This window comes from Seriola aureovittata, chromosome 22, assembly GCF_021018895.1.
Source record: "Seriola aureovittata isolate HTS-2021-v1 ecotype China chromosome 22, ASM2101889v1, whole genome shotgun sequence".
NCBI lineage: Eukaryota > Metazoa > Chordata > Actinopteri > Carangiformes > Carangidae > Seriola > Seriola aureovittata.
In genome coordinates this window covers 17,891,968-17,910,924 of record NC_079385.1, presented here as the reverse complement: position 1 = coordinate 17,910,924, position 18,957 = coordinate 17,891,968, and the positions used below count along the sequence as shown (strand labels likewise).

The 18,957-nt window shown below is 45.7% G+C and overlaps 1 protein-coding gene across 9 annotated transcripts in view; it reads right to left on the bottom strand.

The window, feature by feature from the left end:
* The window catches only part of LOC130163822 (uncharacterized), a 63,659-nt gene that overhangs the window by 18,932 nt on the left and 25,770 nt on the right, over nt 1-18,957 (bottom strand). For 8 of the 9 annotated variants that reach the window (XR_008826526.1, XM_056368239.1, XM_056368238.1 and 5 more), the window contains 6 exons: nt 17,603-18,055; nt 16,814-17,293; nt 12,902-13,054; nt 9,167-9,367; nt 7,041-7,117; nt 5,414-5,519 (listed from right to left, as the gene is read on the bottom strand). Coding sequence is in view for 8 of the 9 variants with exons in the window: in XM_056368239.1 (XP_056224214.1) it covers nt 5,414-5,519; nt 7,041-7,117; nt 9,167-9,367; nt 12,902-13,054; nt 16,814-17,293; nt 17,603-18,055 (1,470 nt within the window). In the remaining variant the exon portion in view is untranslated. The remainder of the gene's footprint in view (nt 1-5,413; nt 5,520-7,040; nt 7,118-9,166; nt 9,368-12,901; nt 13,055-16,813; nt 17,294-17,602; nt 18,056-18,957) is intronic. The other variant, XM_056368243.1, reaches the window with a different exon arrangement.

The following is an 18,957-nucleotide window of genomic DNA, read 5'->3' as shown; positions in this document are numbered from 1 at the left end:
CCGCCTCGTCCCGCTCCAGTCTCAATGTCACCGCAGCGGACGACAGGAGGAGAAATGTGTTCGTCTTCGGGAAACAGATTCATCATTTCTTCTGTGTTTTTTTTCCAGAGGAAACACAAACCTAATGTCCGGGATATCGACAGTGATGTCGTAATAAATAAATAAATAAATGTCACGTGTGAATATTACTTCGAAAACTTTTCATTCAAATGCATCACGTGTAAAGTCAAAACTTCTTTTAATTAGAGATTAGTCTGTTATCTGATTTTACAATTACATGATTACTTGGTGAAAAATGCTCATCATCACAGACTAATGCAGGTGGCCCTGAGAGATCAGTGCACCGCAACTTCAGAAAACACACGCAAATACTCAAACACTGAACACTGACAACAAATGTGCTGTTTTATTTCAGGTTTAAGGTTCTGATGTCAGATTACTGCAAACATCTGCTATACTCCAGAAAAATAGAAACGTGCACACTGTTCTGCTCCGTGGAATATAATCTGAGTAATCTATGAGGTTTATCAGTTCTGTCGTTTTTATTCAAGCACCTGACGTTGAACAAGCTAACTCCAGGTAGCTGCATCATGCTAAGTCACGGAGCTGTTAACTCTTTTAGCCACAACCTTGGCAACATGAAATTTTGTGCAGATTGCAGCATCTCTGTATTTGCTTGTGATGTCTATGTTTTTTGTGCATTTTTTCATGTCAAATCATTAAAGACGTTTTCCTTTGTTTGCTTTGTGTTTTGTCTATTTGCATTTTCTTAAGTTTAGCTGTGTGCTCAGCTGTCAGCGCCACTGTACCGACGCGATGTTGCTTCTTTTGTCAAATCATCACTCTTAAACCCCAAAGATTTTTAATTTACAATCGTATAAAATAGGAAAAAAAAAGTAAAATCTTCACATTCAAGCAGCTAAACTAATGATAAATCACATAAAAGTATCAAATAAAATGTTGATAGTAAAATACTGACTGTAGAAATCAGTTAATCAGCCAATTATTTGAGCAGCGGTTTAAATCTGTAAGTCCAGACTGTTTGTATAATGTACAATCTTTAAAGCAGGGTTGACCTCCGACTAAAATTATTCAGGATTTGGTTTCCTCCTTTTGAAACCCTCCTATCCTAACCTCCAACACGGCCTAATCCATGAATGCACAGTGATTACTGGTCAGTTCAAGCTGGAAACAAGAGCCCATCTAAAAACACACAGAGCAGGTTACCATACCAACCGCAGCATCTGAACACAGCAGATAGCTGGATTTGGCTGCGAGCGGCCAAGTCAAATCCCCTCGCTGATCTCGAAAAGGCCATCCAAGACAATAAACACACACACACACACACACGTATTCACCACCCACAACTCACACTGCCTGTGCCCTTTACACCCACCCCCCCCTCCTCCCTGCAGCATGGTCCGACATCCAGCGCACCAGGCAGAGGCAAGAAGGTTGGACTTGTATCTCTTTCTTTGCATGTTTGAGAAAGGGATGAGCATCAGCGAGACAATTAGCGTGCCGAGGTCTATTCACTGATGCCACCCAGAGCCTTCACTCCTCTATCTGCTGAAAGAATGGCAGAATAGGAGCGGGGCGGAGTAAAAAGGAAAATCCTCGCCAAATTATTATTCATGGGGAGGGGATTTTCCTTTTCAGGCCTCCTTTATCGAAGCCTTTCCCAACACGTCACCCTCTCTATCAGCTCTGACAAGTGCCAATCAAAGGGCTTGAGTCCAGGTTTTTTGGGGAAACGCTGGAGGATTTCGGAGACAATAGCCAACGAGTCCACAGTGGCAGTGGCTTAGAGACAATGGTGACATGGCTACACTGTCAGTGTGTGGTCCTCTGGGGGGAAACGATCCTTGCTTAGTACACGACTAATCTCTGCTTGCGCCATCTCTGTCTTTCTGGAGGCCTAATCTGTGCCGTAGTTTCCTCAGCTTTTCCCGGAACAATCCACCAGGGTCAGTTCAGATTAGTGCTCTTTGTGGCCCCCGCTCGTCGCCACATTCATTTGGACGCTAACATCTTCAGTAGCAGCTGAATGCTAAACTCCGGGGTGAACGCTGAGTGACCGGGGCAGCGGGTGAAAACAGTCATGAAACAATTATGAGGGGAGGGATTACTCTACCTATGAATTCCTGATGAGCGCAAACGGACAAAGGTCTTATCATGAGCTTCTCCGGGGAGCCGCAGCAGCAGCATCTTATCGAGGCCGATTTATGGCTTCGGCTTAATCACAGTATCACGCGGCCATTTTCAATTGATCCAAAGAGGTGGATGATTCATTGATGTGGAACAGGCGTCAGAAAAAATTTAAATGAGTGTCGGTTCACTAGCTTCGAAGTTTGAAAGCTAACCCCTTCCTGGGGAAAGATGATATTCAGTTGCATTATGGGAAATGCAGCATACAGTATTGTCAGAGCTGGACTGATACTGAGGTCTAACTTATTCAGGGTACGTCTCGTGAGATCCCCAGCTTTATGCCACCCCTCAGGTCGTTGAATACAGGAAGTAAAATGTTGCCAGTGAGTCATTGAATTACACTGTTTCCATTTTGGGAAATTGGACCATAAAAAATATATTGAATTTACTATTTATAGTTCCTTTTTGCAATGGTACTAATCAACATACAGATAACTGTTATTGGATTGCTTTGATACTGAAGAAAACTTCAAAACATGATGATTCTCAAGCAACTTCTGGAGTCGGAAGTAAACATGCAACATAATTGGAGACAGTTAAATCTTCAGAAAGTGTCAGTTACAATGAATAATAGAAATATAACTGTATGTTCAGGTTGGACTGTAATTTTTGATGCAAACTGCCGAACTATAATAAGTAACTTTCTGGCATGCACCTGTCCCTTTAACCTCGGGCATCATCTTTACCTCACCACTTGGCTGTCTTCCCTAACTCACCGAGCTCATGTTAACAGATCAACTACCCATCATGCAAATGGTGCCACAAGCCCATTTTCTCAACTGTCTCAGATGCACTGAGTCAAAATGAGGTCATTCCCTCCATTACTTAGGGGCCCTGTTGAATGGTTGAACTGCTTGCACCTCCAGGGGAACCAAATCTCACCTATCCACACAAAGACATGCCACACACTGGGCATCTTTTAGAGACTGCGTGACCTCAGGCGTGACCTCTCCACGCCCTGCTGATGACCCCCTCCCCCCCAGAGGGTGACCATGCCTTTGGCCTCTAAAAGGTCAAAGCGCACAAGCCATCACCCAAATCCTCTAGGTGACATCTTTTTTTTCATGTTTGTCTAATTCTTACAAGGTAGTTAAACGGGGAAAGTTGTTGTTTTAAAATGTAACAGGCTAAAAAAAAATGCATTTTTGCATTTTAAAGCTAGAGGGAATTTTACTCATTGTATGTTGTGACAATGGAGGTACATTGTTTACATTTAACAAGCTAATAAATCAATCATTCTGTTAAAAAAAAAAAGACAGAAAAAAGGGCACTTAAATCGTATAAAACCCATTCACAGCGACGACATGGGTGTGGTCGCTCCTCCCTGACAATCAAGCATCATGTTGCACAGGAGAGTCAACAATTTGGAAAGAATCCAGTTAAACACAGAGAGTAAGGTGACCAGATATCTCCGTTTTTAGTGGCCTGTCCCCGGCTGGAGCTGTCCCTGTAAAAGTCCCTGTTTTTAACTGTGAATTACTACAGTTTCTACTGCTGCGTTTGTTTCAGCCAACAGAGCTTCAAAAATGAGGCTAAACTAAAACAAAACATGCCCAAAGTCCCCCAAGTTACGTCTGAAGAAGTGAAGAAGAAGAAGAAGTCTGACAGAAATGGACTTCACATGACAATATTTATATCCTGGAATACTTTTATGAAAAATGATTTTGGTTCTTTTTATCTGTGGACACTTACGAACTAAAGGAATATAAATAGTTGAGGAATAAAATAGACAATTGGTCTTTGTGACTGCTTCAAAGGTAGTTGTCGTTTTATCAGTCGTACAACAGTTACCATGGTCATAATACATAAAATCAGGACTGTCCCCCTTTTATATTTCGTAGATAAAAACGTTGGATATTCTAATGATATATTGACCATTGAACTGGTAATATCCCCGGGTATCCCTGACGGGTAACTGCCCGCATATTTCAAACATTTTGTACCACATTTGTCTAAATCTGTCGCTCTCAAGCCAAAGCTGAGATAACTCTGATGACATCACTTGACTTATTTATGTTTTGGAAAGTTCCTCCAGAACTACAGAAGATATTATTACACTGGCTGAATGGCACTCCCCGTGACATAACACATTTTGGTGTGTGTTGGTGCTTCCTTTCAGCACCTAAGATCTTATATATAACCTTCTAGGGTGGGGTTATGGGGGTATGGGGCAGGGAGGGTGAGGGTAGTGATACGGGGTTGGGGGGCGAGGGTCATAAGTAAGTATCTAGTATCTATGTATCTATGTTTTGTCATTGAGCCATGTTTTTTTCTTTTGTTTTAGGATATAAAACAATTTAAAAAAAATATAAGGACAATCCCAACAGGATCATTACCACTGCAAGTTTTGTGAAAACTGATGTCAAAACTTTTCACAGCACAGCCTGATTTATAGTTCCATCCTCCTCCACTCCACCTGCATGTATTTCACCAAAAAACACCACAAACACTTAGTGAATAATTAAGCTCAGCAGCCCGACATCAGACACGGAGGATTACAGAGACATATCACTGATATCCTTCGGTCTAAACGGTTAGCTGCAGCACGGCCCTCTTATCAATCTCTCGTATGATGGATGCCTTTGTAACATCCTCCAGGAACACGGCGAGCCACGGACCATTAGTGCTATAGCACAATGACTGATACCGGACAAGTGAGTCACCCAGCGGGGAAAGAAGCAGAACATGATCACAGCCTGACAGACGTGGTCGAATGGAGGTGGGAGGAAAAAGAGTCATCTATTAGCTCGAGGGTGGCTCTCCGTTTCCACGTGGTGACAGTACTTCTGACCTTTCTTCCTGCCAGCTTTTCCAGTGTTTGTGGTCTGTACAGTAAGCGCTGCCTCTGAACCCATCACTCATGAATGTACACAAGCCGGCCACACAGGTGAAGGTGATACTGCGAACCAGCTGGCCCTAGCGGAGGATTAGCGGGCTTAAGTGTACCGGAGGCAAGGGAACGCCAAACACGGCGCTGACAGTGAGGAGACAATGGCTCCTAATAAACCAGAGCTGACAGGGACTGAATGGGCTTTTACCGGATCAGATGCTCGCGGCGAAGACAGGCTCTCGTATTGATTAAGTATTGTCGTTATAGGCCCTTAAAAATGAGAGCCAGTTTTCAACAGAGACGTGGTATGTCATAGCAGCACACACAGATCATGTAGTATGAATATTTTCTGCGTAGATGTGAGGAATACAGTACTGTGATTGGACGGGCAGGGAGAATACGAGGATCTGAACATGTCGTACGATGGACTCTGGTCTATGATCCATGAAGATGGCGAGCCGGAGCCTCCGTCAGACTGATGCTGCGGGGAAGAAGACAGAAACAGTTCAACCACAAGTCAATCAAACGAATTCCTGCTTTAAATTAGCAAATTAAATAAAGTCTCCCGGTCTAATTCTCAGCAACTACCTTATCTACAAATATCTGGTTCTCTGATTAAAAAAACAAAGTCATCATGTTTGACACCTGCAACATGCCCTGAGGAGCAGCGCTCGGATTCTGTGATGCAACTGTTTTCCCGAAAATCAGGAACTTTCTGCTGCTTCCAGTTCAAAAGTCAACGACCCAAACTGGTCTGATGACAAAACCACTCCTAAAAAGAAAAAAGAAAAAGATCCAGATCTGGATGCGGCTCAGATTTTATTGAATGAGGAGTAAGCAGTTGGCCACTCCCTGCAGCACAATAAAAGGCTTCCGGTGGTTTGATGGTAAGAAGCTTTGAATATGAAACGGAGCAGAAAGTCTTCAGTTTTCATTGAATCAGATAACAGCGACAGAAGTCACACAGACTCCACGGCTGTGGAAACGCTGACACCTTCAAATAATGTAGATATTTACATTTTCTGACGGAAATGTATAATTAAGGTACTTTAATTACTTAAAGCTATTAACCGCAGGAACTTTAGCTGAAGTTGAAATAATTACAACTGAACATAAACCTGTAGAGATTCCCCATGTTTTCCAGGTTCAGGAACATATCGACTCAATGAAAAGTCTCAAATACCAGCAGCTCCTCCCACTTTACGACTCCAAACATACCACTGGTTTATCAGCCTCTCTCCATTATAAATAATCCAGTGTGTGAATACTTTCTCCGGCGAGGTGTGTTATGCAAATGGTGGTATGAATCCTGCTCGGAGCACTCCAGCTTCTCATTGTGGTTGGGCATAATTGTGGGGGGCTTATGAGTCTCATTCATGCTTTTCAGGGGCTCTCTCTCTCATCCGTCATAAAGGGGAGATTAATCGTAGATCACGTGGAGCACCTGCGTCCATTCCACTGCAGCCCAGCATGCACAAGCCCTGTTTACCCCCCTGACCCCTCACCCCGCAACCCCTGTCTGATCCTGGTGGTGGTGCATCCTCCAAAAGAATCCCACCGTGTCGGGCGTTTAGCCGAGTGTACCCCCCTGCGACAAGAGCAATGAGTTGGTGTAAAAGGCTGCCTGTTCCCGTACAGTCAACCCCCCCCCCCCACTCCCCCACCCCCTCCGCCCTCCTGCAGCCCGTGACTGATTAACCACACACCTGCTGCACGCCGCGTGCCCTCTGTTATATTGTGTCTCAATTATCAACAACAATTTAGCTCGTTTTACTGGAATGACAGTTATAAATGCATGCCAGTTCAAGTTTATAAAAGGGGGTCTTTGTGTGGGAGGGAGACTGTGTGTACCAGGTTTGGGGTCATTGTCTGATAGGAGTTGATTCTGGAAGATTTAGTGTTTGCTCACGACAAGCCGCAGCGCTGCTTTTGGAGGAAATCTGATAGATGAACGGAGGAGGGGGGTAGAGAGTGAAAAGCAAAAGGGGGCAGCGGCACTCACCGATTTGTTTTCCCGGACTTTCCCTGCGGAGTCACACCTTTCAGAGATGCTGCCAGCTGTGAGGGGCCTCACAACACCTGACAAAACCACACAGGACACAGCGTCAAGCTTAAAGGGAGAGGAGGCAATTGTGTGTGTGCAGTTGTGGTGCAGACGGGCGGGCGGCAGCGGCCGTGTGCGTCCGTGCACGGGTGTACATAAATGTTAGCCCCCCGGCGCACACTTACATGCACACGTGTCTTTTGTGTTTGAGTGTGTGTGCACAGATATGAGTAATGTAGTGTATTAGTTCCAATTATGGCTCTTAATCTCTGAGCAAATAAAGGCAAAAAATGGAGCAACAAAACCCCAGAGGAGCACCTGTCTACAGCAGCGTGCCAGGTGCAAACTTTGTTCTGCAGACACAGAGAGAAAGAGAGAAAGAGAGAGAGAGAGAGAGAGAGAGAGAGAGAGAGAGAGAGAGAGAGAGAGAGAGAGAGAGAGAGAGAGAGAGAGACAGAGAGAGAGAGAGAGACAGAGAGAGAGAGAGAGAGAGAGAGAGAGAGAGAGAGAGATTCAGATTTTCTCTTGTTGTAAACAGCAGTGGCACAGATGCATGAATAAAAATAACAACAGCAGCCACGGTGACCTGTTCTCTTCTTTGCTGGTGGAGAGTTTGTCAGAGTTACAAAAAGCGATCTGTAACCTGGCGCGGAGTTTTGCTTTTATTATTACGGGTTTTCAGATTTCTGCTTCTGTCACAGTGAAGGTGAATATTTACATTAAAATATTCAACAGCATCGCCTCTTTCCAAAAACACCGGCCCTTTTTACTGCGGTCAAACCCATATTTCACACTCAATACGCTTCAATATCCAGGTTATTGATACTTTGCTACATTAATATCCAGTTTTTAAAATACTTTTATGCAGTAAAATCTACATTATTGATACTTTGGTGCATTAATATGAAGGATATAACTGTAACTTAACATCTTCGTGACTTAGTTAGTCTTGAGGTCTAATACTGTGAACAGGACTATGGCAGATTGCTGATATAATGACTTCTCCATTCCCGTACACGCAGCACATGGACCCTGCAGGTGAGCACTGAACAAAGGTGAACTGTGACTGTAGGAAACAGCAAATCTATTCCTGAACGTGTCAGTTCAGTCGAAGCGAATGAGCGTCAGAGTGAATATTCGCCGAGGTGGTTGATAGCGTGACGGCACCACGTCGCAGTCGTTTTGTCCATGTTGTAAACACATGGAAAACTCTTTACGTGTGAGATGTTTCTTTTTAATTTGGTTGAACTGAGCCTTTAAACATCTACTGTGTTTATCTCCCTCTCCCTGTTGTTATCAGACTCTAAACGACACACTCGGCTCAGCTTCTTATCCATTGTCATGTATGCAAAGCTCGGGTTCTAAGTGTCTCCGGCTGTCTTAGTCGGACTTTCCCAGTTAATAATCCACTCCAGCGGTTTGATCTTTATTAATATGGCACATCCTGATATCCCTATAAACCTTTCCTCTCGATTGCCACACCTCTGAAGAAAAGCAGTTAAGAGCTCGCCGCGGCACGCCAGGGAGCAGATGAGAGGCGGTATCACAGCTCGTTAAAAGACAAGCTGCTCGCCGCCATAAAGGCATCGCTTACTCTCAAGGCCGAGCCACGGACTGAGAAAACACACCTCCAGAGTCTTGTTTTTCCCCCAGTCTGGCTCATGTGTTTTCTCCACACACACACACACACACACACACACACACCTGTCTGACTGCTCCCTGTTATTAAAGTGACGGTTTTTGCTTATCAAACGATCTCACTCAAACTGTCAGAGCGGGACGTTCAGACCCAGTGAACTGAGATTACATTTTCCTCTTTTGGCTCCTTTTCCATCTGGTATTAACAAGCCACTTGTCTAAAGTGTATCTGGGTGTTTTTGCAGGATTATATTTAATCCAGGAATTAGCCTGAGTTTATGTTGCTTCCCCACAAATTCCCATGGACGTCACTATCTCCCATAAGGTTTAAGAGCTTTAACTTTGAGAGTCGGATATTTGTTCTGCTTGGAGAACTTTATTTTTTTATTGATTTGACTGTTAAATGTGGAATTTTACTATTGAATCTCTGTCGTGAAGAGCTTTACCTTCTGAGGTCAGTCGTGGGTCGTACTGCATCCTCAGGTTGATCCAGTCCTGCTCTGATGAGAGCTCCTCCTCCGGATCGCAGGGACTCTCCAGGGTCTCAGGCTCCGGTCGGTCCAAGAGGAGCAGCTGGACCCGGGACAGGGAGCCCAGATTCCCTGAGTCACAGCCCACCGTCAGCGCTGCCAGGCCAGGAGACAGCTCTGCAGGGGGAGGCAACAGAGTCTGAAATACTAGACAAATATCCTGCAGCGCTGCAGCACAAAACACATATTCTGAGTTCTGCCCGACAGGTTTGCTTTTGCAAAGACGAGTCACACATAAAAGGAAACAGACACTGATGGGTCTGTCCTGCAGATTCATTAGAAATATAAACCAGATGAATTATCGTAATTCTGTTGGAAAATGATTTTAATATGAGACTGAATGACCCTTTAGAGTCACTGCACTTGCATAAATGTGGAATTCAGATACTTTGCTTTTCTCGTTTTATGTAATTATTTCATCAGTTACTGAAGGTGCAACTGCATCAGACGTCTGCGAGCCGACTCCTTTCCAGCCGTTGGTTTAATAAGATGTATTAAGACACACGTCTAAGAGTATATATACACTGTAAAATATCTGCTACATAATCAAAGCCCACGAATATAAAAACGTGTTTTTACAGATTTTACAACTGTTGACCTTTGAAAATAATCACTCAAGGTTGTAATCAACGACTTGTTGAACCGGTTTATGAAATGACTGTAAATTTCCCTGCCTTCTATCCACACAACCTCCAACCCCCCCCCCACCCCCCCACCCCCCCCCCCCCCCCCCACTCATACCCCCCACTCTCTCTCTCTCGAGCTCCAAAGTTCTCATCGTCACACCCAATTAAAAGCGGATCAGTGACAGTGTGGCTCAGTGCCCATGCAAATCCCCGGCCCACGCTGGCTGGGTGTGGAGCTGCCATTCCTCTCCGAGGGGATTTCACACAACACGCTCCGCTGCAGGTAGCCCCGCTACACACACACACACACACACACACACTCTCTTTCCCAGCAACATCCCAAAAAGCTGCAGAAAAGCCTCGATATCCCCTTTTACATTAGAATAGCTTTCACACACAGAAACTTTTTTTTTTTACTGTGTTATGCAACGTGTCCAGTCTTCTCCCACACACACACACACACACACACACACACACACACACACACACACACACACACACACACACACACACACACACACACACACACACACACAAACACACACACACACACCCTTCTGTGCAGGTTTTTCAGTTGGCCGGTCAGACTCCTATGGGTGTCTGTAGGTGCGCTGATGTTTGGTAAAATAATCCCTGAGGTGAGAAAAAGGAACTGTTGCCTCGGCTGATAAACGAAGGAGTCGTTGAGAGGAAATCCCTGGGATAACTGCGGCTGTAACATAATGTGGCGGGACACACATGCAGTTAGGCCCAGCATTAGTCCGTCATTAGCCAAAAGTAGCCGCAAGAGTGACAGACACTTAGCAAACACTGGTGGCAGATAACAAACGACTACTCTGGTGATTAGGGTGTTGGACACGCTGGTTACCTCCCACACAGGGTCACAGAGACAGAAGAGCACCAGCTTCTCATTCTGACGCCTGATAGGTCGGTAAGGAGCCGATTAAAAACCCAGAATTGGGTAATAAATAACCAAGCAGTGACGGATTTACGGAGAACAGTCAAGAAAGACTTGATTTCAGCAGCAACTGTGGACTTGAGTTCTTCATGGGTCCATTCGGGTTCAGAGCAGCCCAGAACATTCAGTCTGATTCAGTCATTTTCCTGCCGGCGTCTGTGTTCTCTGTTTGGGTCAACCGTATTTGGATCTGGTCTGATTATTATCAGGTCGTTTTCAAACTGTCTGTGAGATTTACTTTGGCTTTGCTGCCTCCAACATGGAGGTAAATTCTGCTCGTTTGTTCGTCAGCAGGATTGCATAAAAAGTACGGAACGGATTTGCACCGAACTCGTTGGAGGGATGTGTCATGGCCCCGGGGGAAGACCCCATTAAAATCCTGGTGCCCATCTTGTTAAAGGGGCGGATTCAAGAAATCACTTTCCTAAACACTGTGACAAACAATCTTCATCAATAATAAATGTTTAAATCTTGATGTAAAAACATAATCAGACATAATAACGGCAGAGAGATCTGTGAGGTTGTATAATCTGCTGCAGACTTGTGTAGAACTGTTGGGCCTTCGTGGAGGTCTGTGCTCGGCCCAGTGTCTTTTCTAGTTCCAACAAATCTGCATGGTTTCAGTTGGTGAGGAAGAAATGACCCTCGAGACACAAAAAGACAACAGGAAGCTTCCTACATCTGAAAAGTGACAACACAGTGTGTCTGCTCAGTGTTTCTCTGCGAGTGCGAATGAGCAGCTTTAATTAAATAATTTAAAATATCAGGGCTGTTTGGAAAACCCCCACGTGCATCAGACAATGAAATATTCCTCTTCATTTCTGCCACTGTGTGATTTAACCTGATAAGACATCTGCATTTCTCAATAAAATCCCTGCTCATTGTGGCTTTAAATCAGCCTCATTCTATACAGATGTAAATCGCGCTTTGTCAGTCTCTGATAAAAATCAGTCTGGAGCATTAGCTCGCGTTCGGCAGAGCATTGGGTTTGAGCCCTGACTTGATGTTATCACGCTGCGGTTGCTGTGGCAGCGGCTGCCCTGATCCTTCCGCATCCTCGGGGCAAAGGTCGCCAGGTTCAGACCGAGGTTGGGGTCAAGCAAGCAGGTTAAACACCTTGTCAGGGATTAGCGGGCTGCGAAGGAGGTGGAGGAAGTCTTCATTGGCTAACGTCTCTCTCCCCAGCTCACTGAACCACCTCCAGGACACACACACACATTTACACATGCTATCTAACACAGGCATACACACACACACACACACACACACACACACACACACACACCACATTTACTCAGCCTTTGTTGGCCAACATGGGCTGATACAAAGACCTGACACAGTGAGTGCTCAGACGAGCCCATCCCTGTCTGCAACCAGGCAGGAGTCACAGAGGAAGGAGAGCACGGCTAATTGAGACATTAATGGAGCCACGCAGAGATGGAAACAACAAATAAACACATTAAGTGCAACACAATGTTGGCGGTCATGACTTTCAATCACGTATTTATGGACCTTTTCCTTTCTGCCACAACATAATGAAGAAGGAGCCAAAATAAAGTCGAAACTTTAATCTGTTCATTGCAAATTTAAAAAAGAAAATACGCTTAATAATCTAACTTTAATCTAAAGATGAACGAGTCTAAAACTGACTAGAAGATGGGCAGGAAATGAATTGACAAAACTGAATCATAAAGGAAAAAAAAGCCAAACAGTCTCTAAATTTTGACTCGAAATTGCAAGATTCGTTTCTTTCCTCCATTTTATCATTTTTTTAATGGAATATTTTCATGTGTTGGACAAAAACACTTTGGGCATTTTGATGAGTATTATTATTTATTTTTTTATTTTATTGACATTCTTTTAAAATGAAAAGAAGAAGAAAGAAAAAAAACAAAATAAAAAAGGAGCTAATTTGTAAATTAGCATTAAACGCCAAGTACAACTGAGGCTGATGGGAATATTATAATGAGCTTTTCATGATAATAATAAGAGCTAGTTTCAGGCTTGTTGGGGTGATGTGTGTGTGTGTGTGTGTGTGTGTGTGTGTGTTTGTGTGTGTGTTTGTACCTGTATCAGGTGAAGGGCAGCCTGAGGAGTCTGACGCAGGGTCCTGAGATGGACAGGAAGTAGACCGAGGGGCGATGGCCTCCAGTTCATCAAACACATGAGACCGACTGCAGCTGAGCTCCGAGTAGCGTGACGCTGCCGTGCCACAGCGTCCTGCAACAGAGTGGGCGTAGTTGTGTTATGATGGTAATCTGGATGATGATGATGAGGATTAGATGTAACTTTAATGATCCACGTGGGCACAGAGGGCTGCTGCGTTAGGAAATAAGTGGATACAGCAAACAAGTGTATGAATAATAATAAAACAACTGAATCATGATTAAATCTTATATTTTCTTACACTAGAAGCAGAATAAGTTGGACTAACTGAATCTATTTTTCTTTAAAATGACAGATTAAACAAACGCTGCAGAGCCTGAGGAATAAAGCTTTTAGGGAACATTGCTGAGCGTTTTTATTAAAGGGCACTTAAGGGTTAACTGCTGAAGGGAAAACTAGGTGACCTTACGTTGCCTGTACTGTCTTGTAATTGGCTGATTTGCAAGTTATTGTTTGTTTACTCCACTGGCAGATTTCACAAAACACAAAATTCTTCAAAATATAATAAACTTTCTACAGTGCACTCGAAATAAAAAAAACAGTCAGTATCATAAATAATAATAAATGTCATTATAAATGTGTCAGATTCTTCTCAATATATATGCTAAAGAGTAATGCATCAAATTTCAGTTTCTCCACTTGTTGTGGTTCCAGTAAAGCTCGGGGATGGAGTCCGGATCGGGAACTAATGAGATGTAAATAAACAAAGAAAAGCACAGAAGCCGGCGGCTAGAGGAAACGCTCCTGGGGGACGTTGTCTGATGCGCTGATATCAGACTATAAATCTGGGCTGGATGTTGTTGTGGGCTTAGTTAAAGCCTTTCCAGGTTTTACACTACGACAAGTGGACAAAACAACCCCGGGACCTCCAGGAGAGAAGCCACACAGGTGAGGTATTCAGGTCTGTCAAGAGGACGGCGTTACAGTCGGAACCTCGGGGGCGAAAGGAGTCTCATCTCACCTTCAATAAACACAGAGCAAGAAGCTCTGCCCTTAAGCTCTAATTACCGCAGACCTCACTCAAAGGAATGGCAAAAAGTGTCACGCTAATCACTTATTACTTATCTCCTCTCAAACCATCAAAACAAAACTATTTCACCCTGCCTGGTTTAGGAATCAGAGGATTAGCGAGTGAAACAGTTTCACCGGGTGGTGTGTTTTGTCATCGTCCTGAAAGAGGCTTGTTGAGGCTTTTCTCACATTAGAAATGCAGAACAGCTCGGCCTCCGGACAAAAGGATAATATATACAGAGGCTCTAAAAGGAAAAGGCAAACTCAGCTCCTCCGCGTCTGCCCACACGGCCGGGTATAAATGTACACGCCGAGTAGAGCGGTGACACGCACACACACCGCCGCACTATTGTGCACTTGAGCGGCTCGGCGCTCTACTCACGGAGACAATGGAGGGACTTGACTTGACACTTCAAAGCGCATTGCTGCTGTCAACTCAGCTGTCATTCTCAGCCGACGAGGGCCGCGCCGAGTCAGGGCCAGTTTTTTCGGGGAGGTTAAGGGGTGGTGGCGGGAGGTCACCGAGTGTGATACCACAGAGTTAGAGACAGACAAGGCCTTGTGTGTGTGCCGGTGGCCCTCTTTTCCTGGTCACAGTGCCGGGACCGAGTGGAGAGGCCAGGCCGGGCCGGGCCGGTGCCCCCACCTCATTGTCCGGGACAGTTACACTCTAGAGATGTTGCTCAAAAGAGGTCGGCCCGGGGTCAGTCTGTGGATTGTAGGGGATCTGAGAAAAACCATGAGTTTGGGGGGGGGGGGTCACAGAGGGCTGAGTGAGATGAGGAAACTCCCATCAGCCTCTGGAAGCATATACAGTACAGAAATCACACACAGGGTTACAATAATACCTGATCACAACATCCTCATCTACTGAGCCAATTCTCAAAGACAGAAGAAGAGGAACATCTCTGTATAAAACTTCTTCAAAGATCAACTGGGTCTTGATTCATTAAGTTTTAGCCATCGTCCCTTATAGTGACAATAACAACGTACACACCAAGGTAGCTGTTGAGATCTGGGAACGTGGCAAGACAGCTCAAAGTCAGTGCGACAAGGCAAGAATCCCCCTGAGCTAAAGCAACATTTACACAACACACAGCGATTTTCTAAAAGCGGAGGGCGGTGAAGAAATCTCCAGCTCTTGTTCAGCGCAAAAAAATGACCTCTAATTTCATCTGAAGGCGGGATGAGACGTCAGCGGTCTGAGTGACACGGATCGAGTGGGCAACATGTTCTCGGAAAGCTGCAGTGGAGACGTCGTGGTACAAAGTGAGAGTTCAGTGCTGAAGCTTCTTTAACTTCAGAAGATCAACAGCTCGACTCGACTTCACTCGTCTTTTGTGGTTTCCATCGGGCAAGAAGTTGTAGCTAGCACCTGATACGTTTGGGTGATACTGTAAGACACTGATTGGTCAGAGAGTATTAACCGATGTAGAGGTCATGAACTACAATCTGAGCTGGATGAACCCAATCCCAGTTTATAGACCGGCGAAAATACAAGGTAAGCGCTAGTCAGTCACGCGAGGGTGTTAGGAGAGGGGCAGCTCTCGGACGGGATGAGGCTTCAAGAGATTCTTGCAGATAGAGAGGGACGCCTCTTCTCCTGATTACCTTTCGGTAACTTGTTTCCCCATCAGGGAACCACAGAGCAGAAGAGTCTGGACTGAGATTGTCTGACAGTGCCAGATGAGGAGGGGCGTATGGCTGCGTGACCGAGCTCAAGTAAAACATTTTTGGTGCAAACACCTTCAAATAAAGTGATTTTAGGTGAAAGGTTGGTGTGTTTACAACCTGTTGCGCATCTTGCCTTAGCGACGCCGCTGTGTCAGCAGTTACTTCGCTGAGAACAGTGTTATGATGATGACGGCCGCGACTCCAAAAAATAAGACAGGAGCTGAAATAAACCCAGACTTATCCTTTAAGCTTTACACGCCGCAGCATTGAGGCCGCATTGAGCTCGAATCGCCTCCATCTGCGGTGAAATAAATGAACCAGTGACACTCGCTCTGTGTCTGCCATGAAGAGAACAGCGTGCTCCGATACAGCATGGGCCCCCCTGCAGGACAGCACCACACAGAGAACAGTAGATGTCTCTGATAGAAAAGAGAAAATCCCTACACAATTTCCACATTGTTTGCTTTCTTTCATAAAGTTCTCGGAGGAGTCAGATGTCAGTGGCCCCCGTCCTTTATCCCCATTGGGAACGGTAAATTAGTGGCCGCAGGAAAGCCGCGGAGGTATTCTATTGTGGCGGTGCTCCTCAGTGTTCTGCCGTCAGCGAGCGGTGGTCAGTGTGGATTTATGACCATCGGCTACACGTCTCCCTCTCAGAGTCCAGAGAATAGCGAAGGCACGGGGGAGCCGGGGCCTGAGAGCCACGGCACACGAGGTAGGGACCTCGCCTTCTATTGTTGGGGCCCTCATGCCTTTGAACAAGGAATCAAACGGTACCAGCTTTTCATCAAAAGCCTTCCTTTCTATTGCTGATTTAGAGGAAAAAGAAAAGCTTTCTGCGTTATTTATTACGTGGTGGGAGGAGGCGGGGGGAGAAAAAAACAGGCTGACAGCAACGCTTTCACAATGTGCGGACGGGGGCAGGAGCATCTGAACGCCTCACTATAGAAGCAGGCTTTGATTTCACTGTGTCTGGCCCCGGGCTCTTTGTTTACGGGTGGATGTCCAACCATGTTCAGGACAATCAGGGTGTAAGAACGTGGGCAGGAGCACAGCGCCAGGCGGGGTGGGGGTGTCAGGTGGGGGGTGCGAACGGTCCATGTGTGGCTGGCAGAGCTCATTTCTCACCTCTGACGGGGGAGATGGGCGGCAGGACAGGCCAGCGATGACTCTCCAGCCCGCTCGCTGCAGGGGAAGGGGTCAGCTTTGCTCCTGACCCTGAGCGGGGAGTGGTCCTCTGGGGACTTGGGCAGGAAGACCAAGTGGCTGAGGGGAAAGTCAGTGTAACACGGCCATGATCAGAGTCCAAAGAGGGGTCGAGACCAGGACCTACCGCCGCACCTGGGTGCAGATGTTCTGATGCTTTTGTGCTTCTGCTCAGAGGTTTATCCGAATCAGGGTGGAGGCCTGAAGCCGAGCGAGACGAGAGCGGTTTGGTTCGGCCGAAGAGCGGCTCGTAGAGAGGAGGGTTGGCGCTGGCGATCGTTGGGGATCGGTGAGGGTTGGATCCAGCTGGAGGGTGAGAGGCCAGAGGTAACTGCACCACTGGAGAAGGCTGGGGAGGGCGGAAACAACCACCTCCCTCTGAGTCCCAGTCCCTGATATCTGCTGCAAAAACACAGAAGGAAGTCTGTCAATCAAATCTGATCAAACCACACCCACCTGTTGCAGCAGATAATTGAGTTATTGCCTGTTAAAGTCTTAATTAATACTTTTAAAGTGGAAGCTGAAACATCTGCATGTTACTGAGTGAAAAACTTATGTGTTCTCCAGTTTGTGTTGAGTCTAAGATATAGGGATGTTTCTGCACATCATCATAAATGAAATTGTGAAGGGCATTTTTTCCTTATTAAAAATATAATCAATTATTAAAATGATCCACTGATGGTAATTCCACCGTCACTGTAGAGGTTTTACCGGACAGGATGCTGCTCCTGCCGCTGGTGAGGTCGGTGCTCCGGCTGAATAAACTGGAAGGTGGACGACTTAAATCTGAGAGCGACCCCTGGGAGAGGGAGGTCGGTGACGCCGGGTGCTCTAACCCAGCGGCCCCGGGGTGCAGCAGCAGTTCCCGGTGCGGCTCCGTGATGACGGACGCCGCAGCAGCTCGTGCTGCTTTCTCCCTCTCCTGAGATTCATCTTCCTCCTGTGGAGCGGGATGAGAGAGGGAGGGAGATGCTGGCACAGTGCTCGGGTTGATTTCTTTTCTTCCAGAGTGGAGGGGCAGGGTGTTGTGGTGAGGGGGAGTTGGATTGATGGTGGATGGCGGTGGGGCGGCGGGGAGAAGAGGACATGGAACAACAACAGCAGAGCGCCGTCTCTCGTTCTGCACAGCACTTCTTCTCCTGTCTGGACTGAGACGGAAGGATCCTTCAACAACAAAACAAAAGACAAAAACAAAGTGAGTGAGTGTTTCATTCAAGGTGATTTTCCGTGATTCTAAATGTGGGCGTGGCTTCTGAACGGTCAAGCCTGCTTGTGACAACTTTGGTTCCCACTTTTCCTCAGTCCTGGAGCACACACTTGTTTCCCTGCTGGGTGGGACGAGCCGCCAACAAAGGCAGCGAAAAATCGCCCCACTGGAGCAGCTGCCTGTTTCCCAACTCAGCGTTCACAATAGTAATCAGAGCTGAGGGCAGCGGAGCACGCATCCACACCGCGTTTATCATGATATGATGTCAGCCACAGGTGTCCTATCAACACATTCAGCAAGTGCTCGAGGAACGCCAGCGGCCGCGTTGCCAGATCGGTTGTTTCTTTCATTTGAATTCATGGGTAAAATGTTCATATGACAGACGAACCAAATTACATGTAAGTGAATTACAAATAGATTATTATTGGGTCAGCTCTGTGAGAAACCTTAAATCTGCTCATACAGGTGAAGATGCATACTCTTTAAGCCTTGGTTGCCTAGTTACAGTAATAAAACAGAAGAGCAGAGGCATCTATCTTATAGATGTACCTGTTGGTTATATTCCAGTTAATTGATTGATTATTTAGTCTATAAAATGATGGAAAATAGTAGAAAAATAACCAAGTTCCCAGATCTCTCATGATTGCTCTCAATATATATAAAACATCTGAGGATCCGGAGCTCAAGATTGTTTTTTGTCTTTTCTGTCAGAAAATGCATAAAAATGCCCACACACAGAGCAAACGTAAACCACTTGTAGCACTGTTTTATCCCTCTATCTTCCCTTCTTCACCTCCCCTGCTCCAGCTCCTGTTCCTGACTACGAACACCTCCTTTCATCCCTCTGAGATTCTCTTCC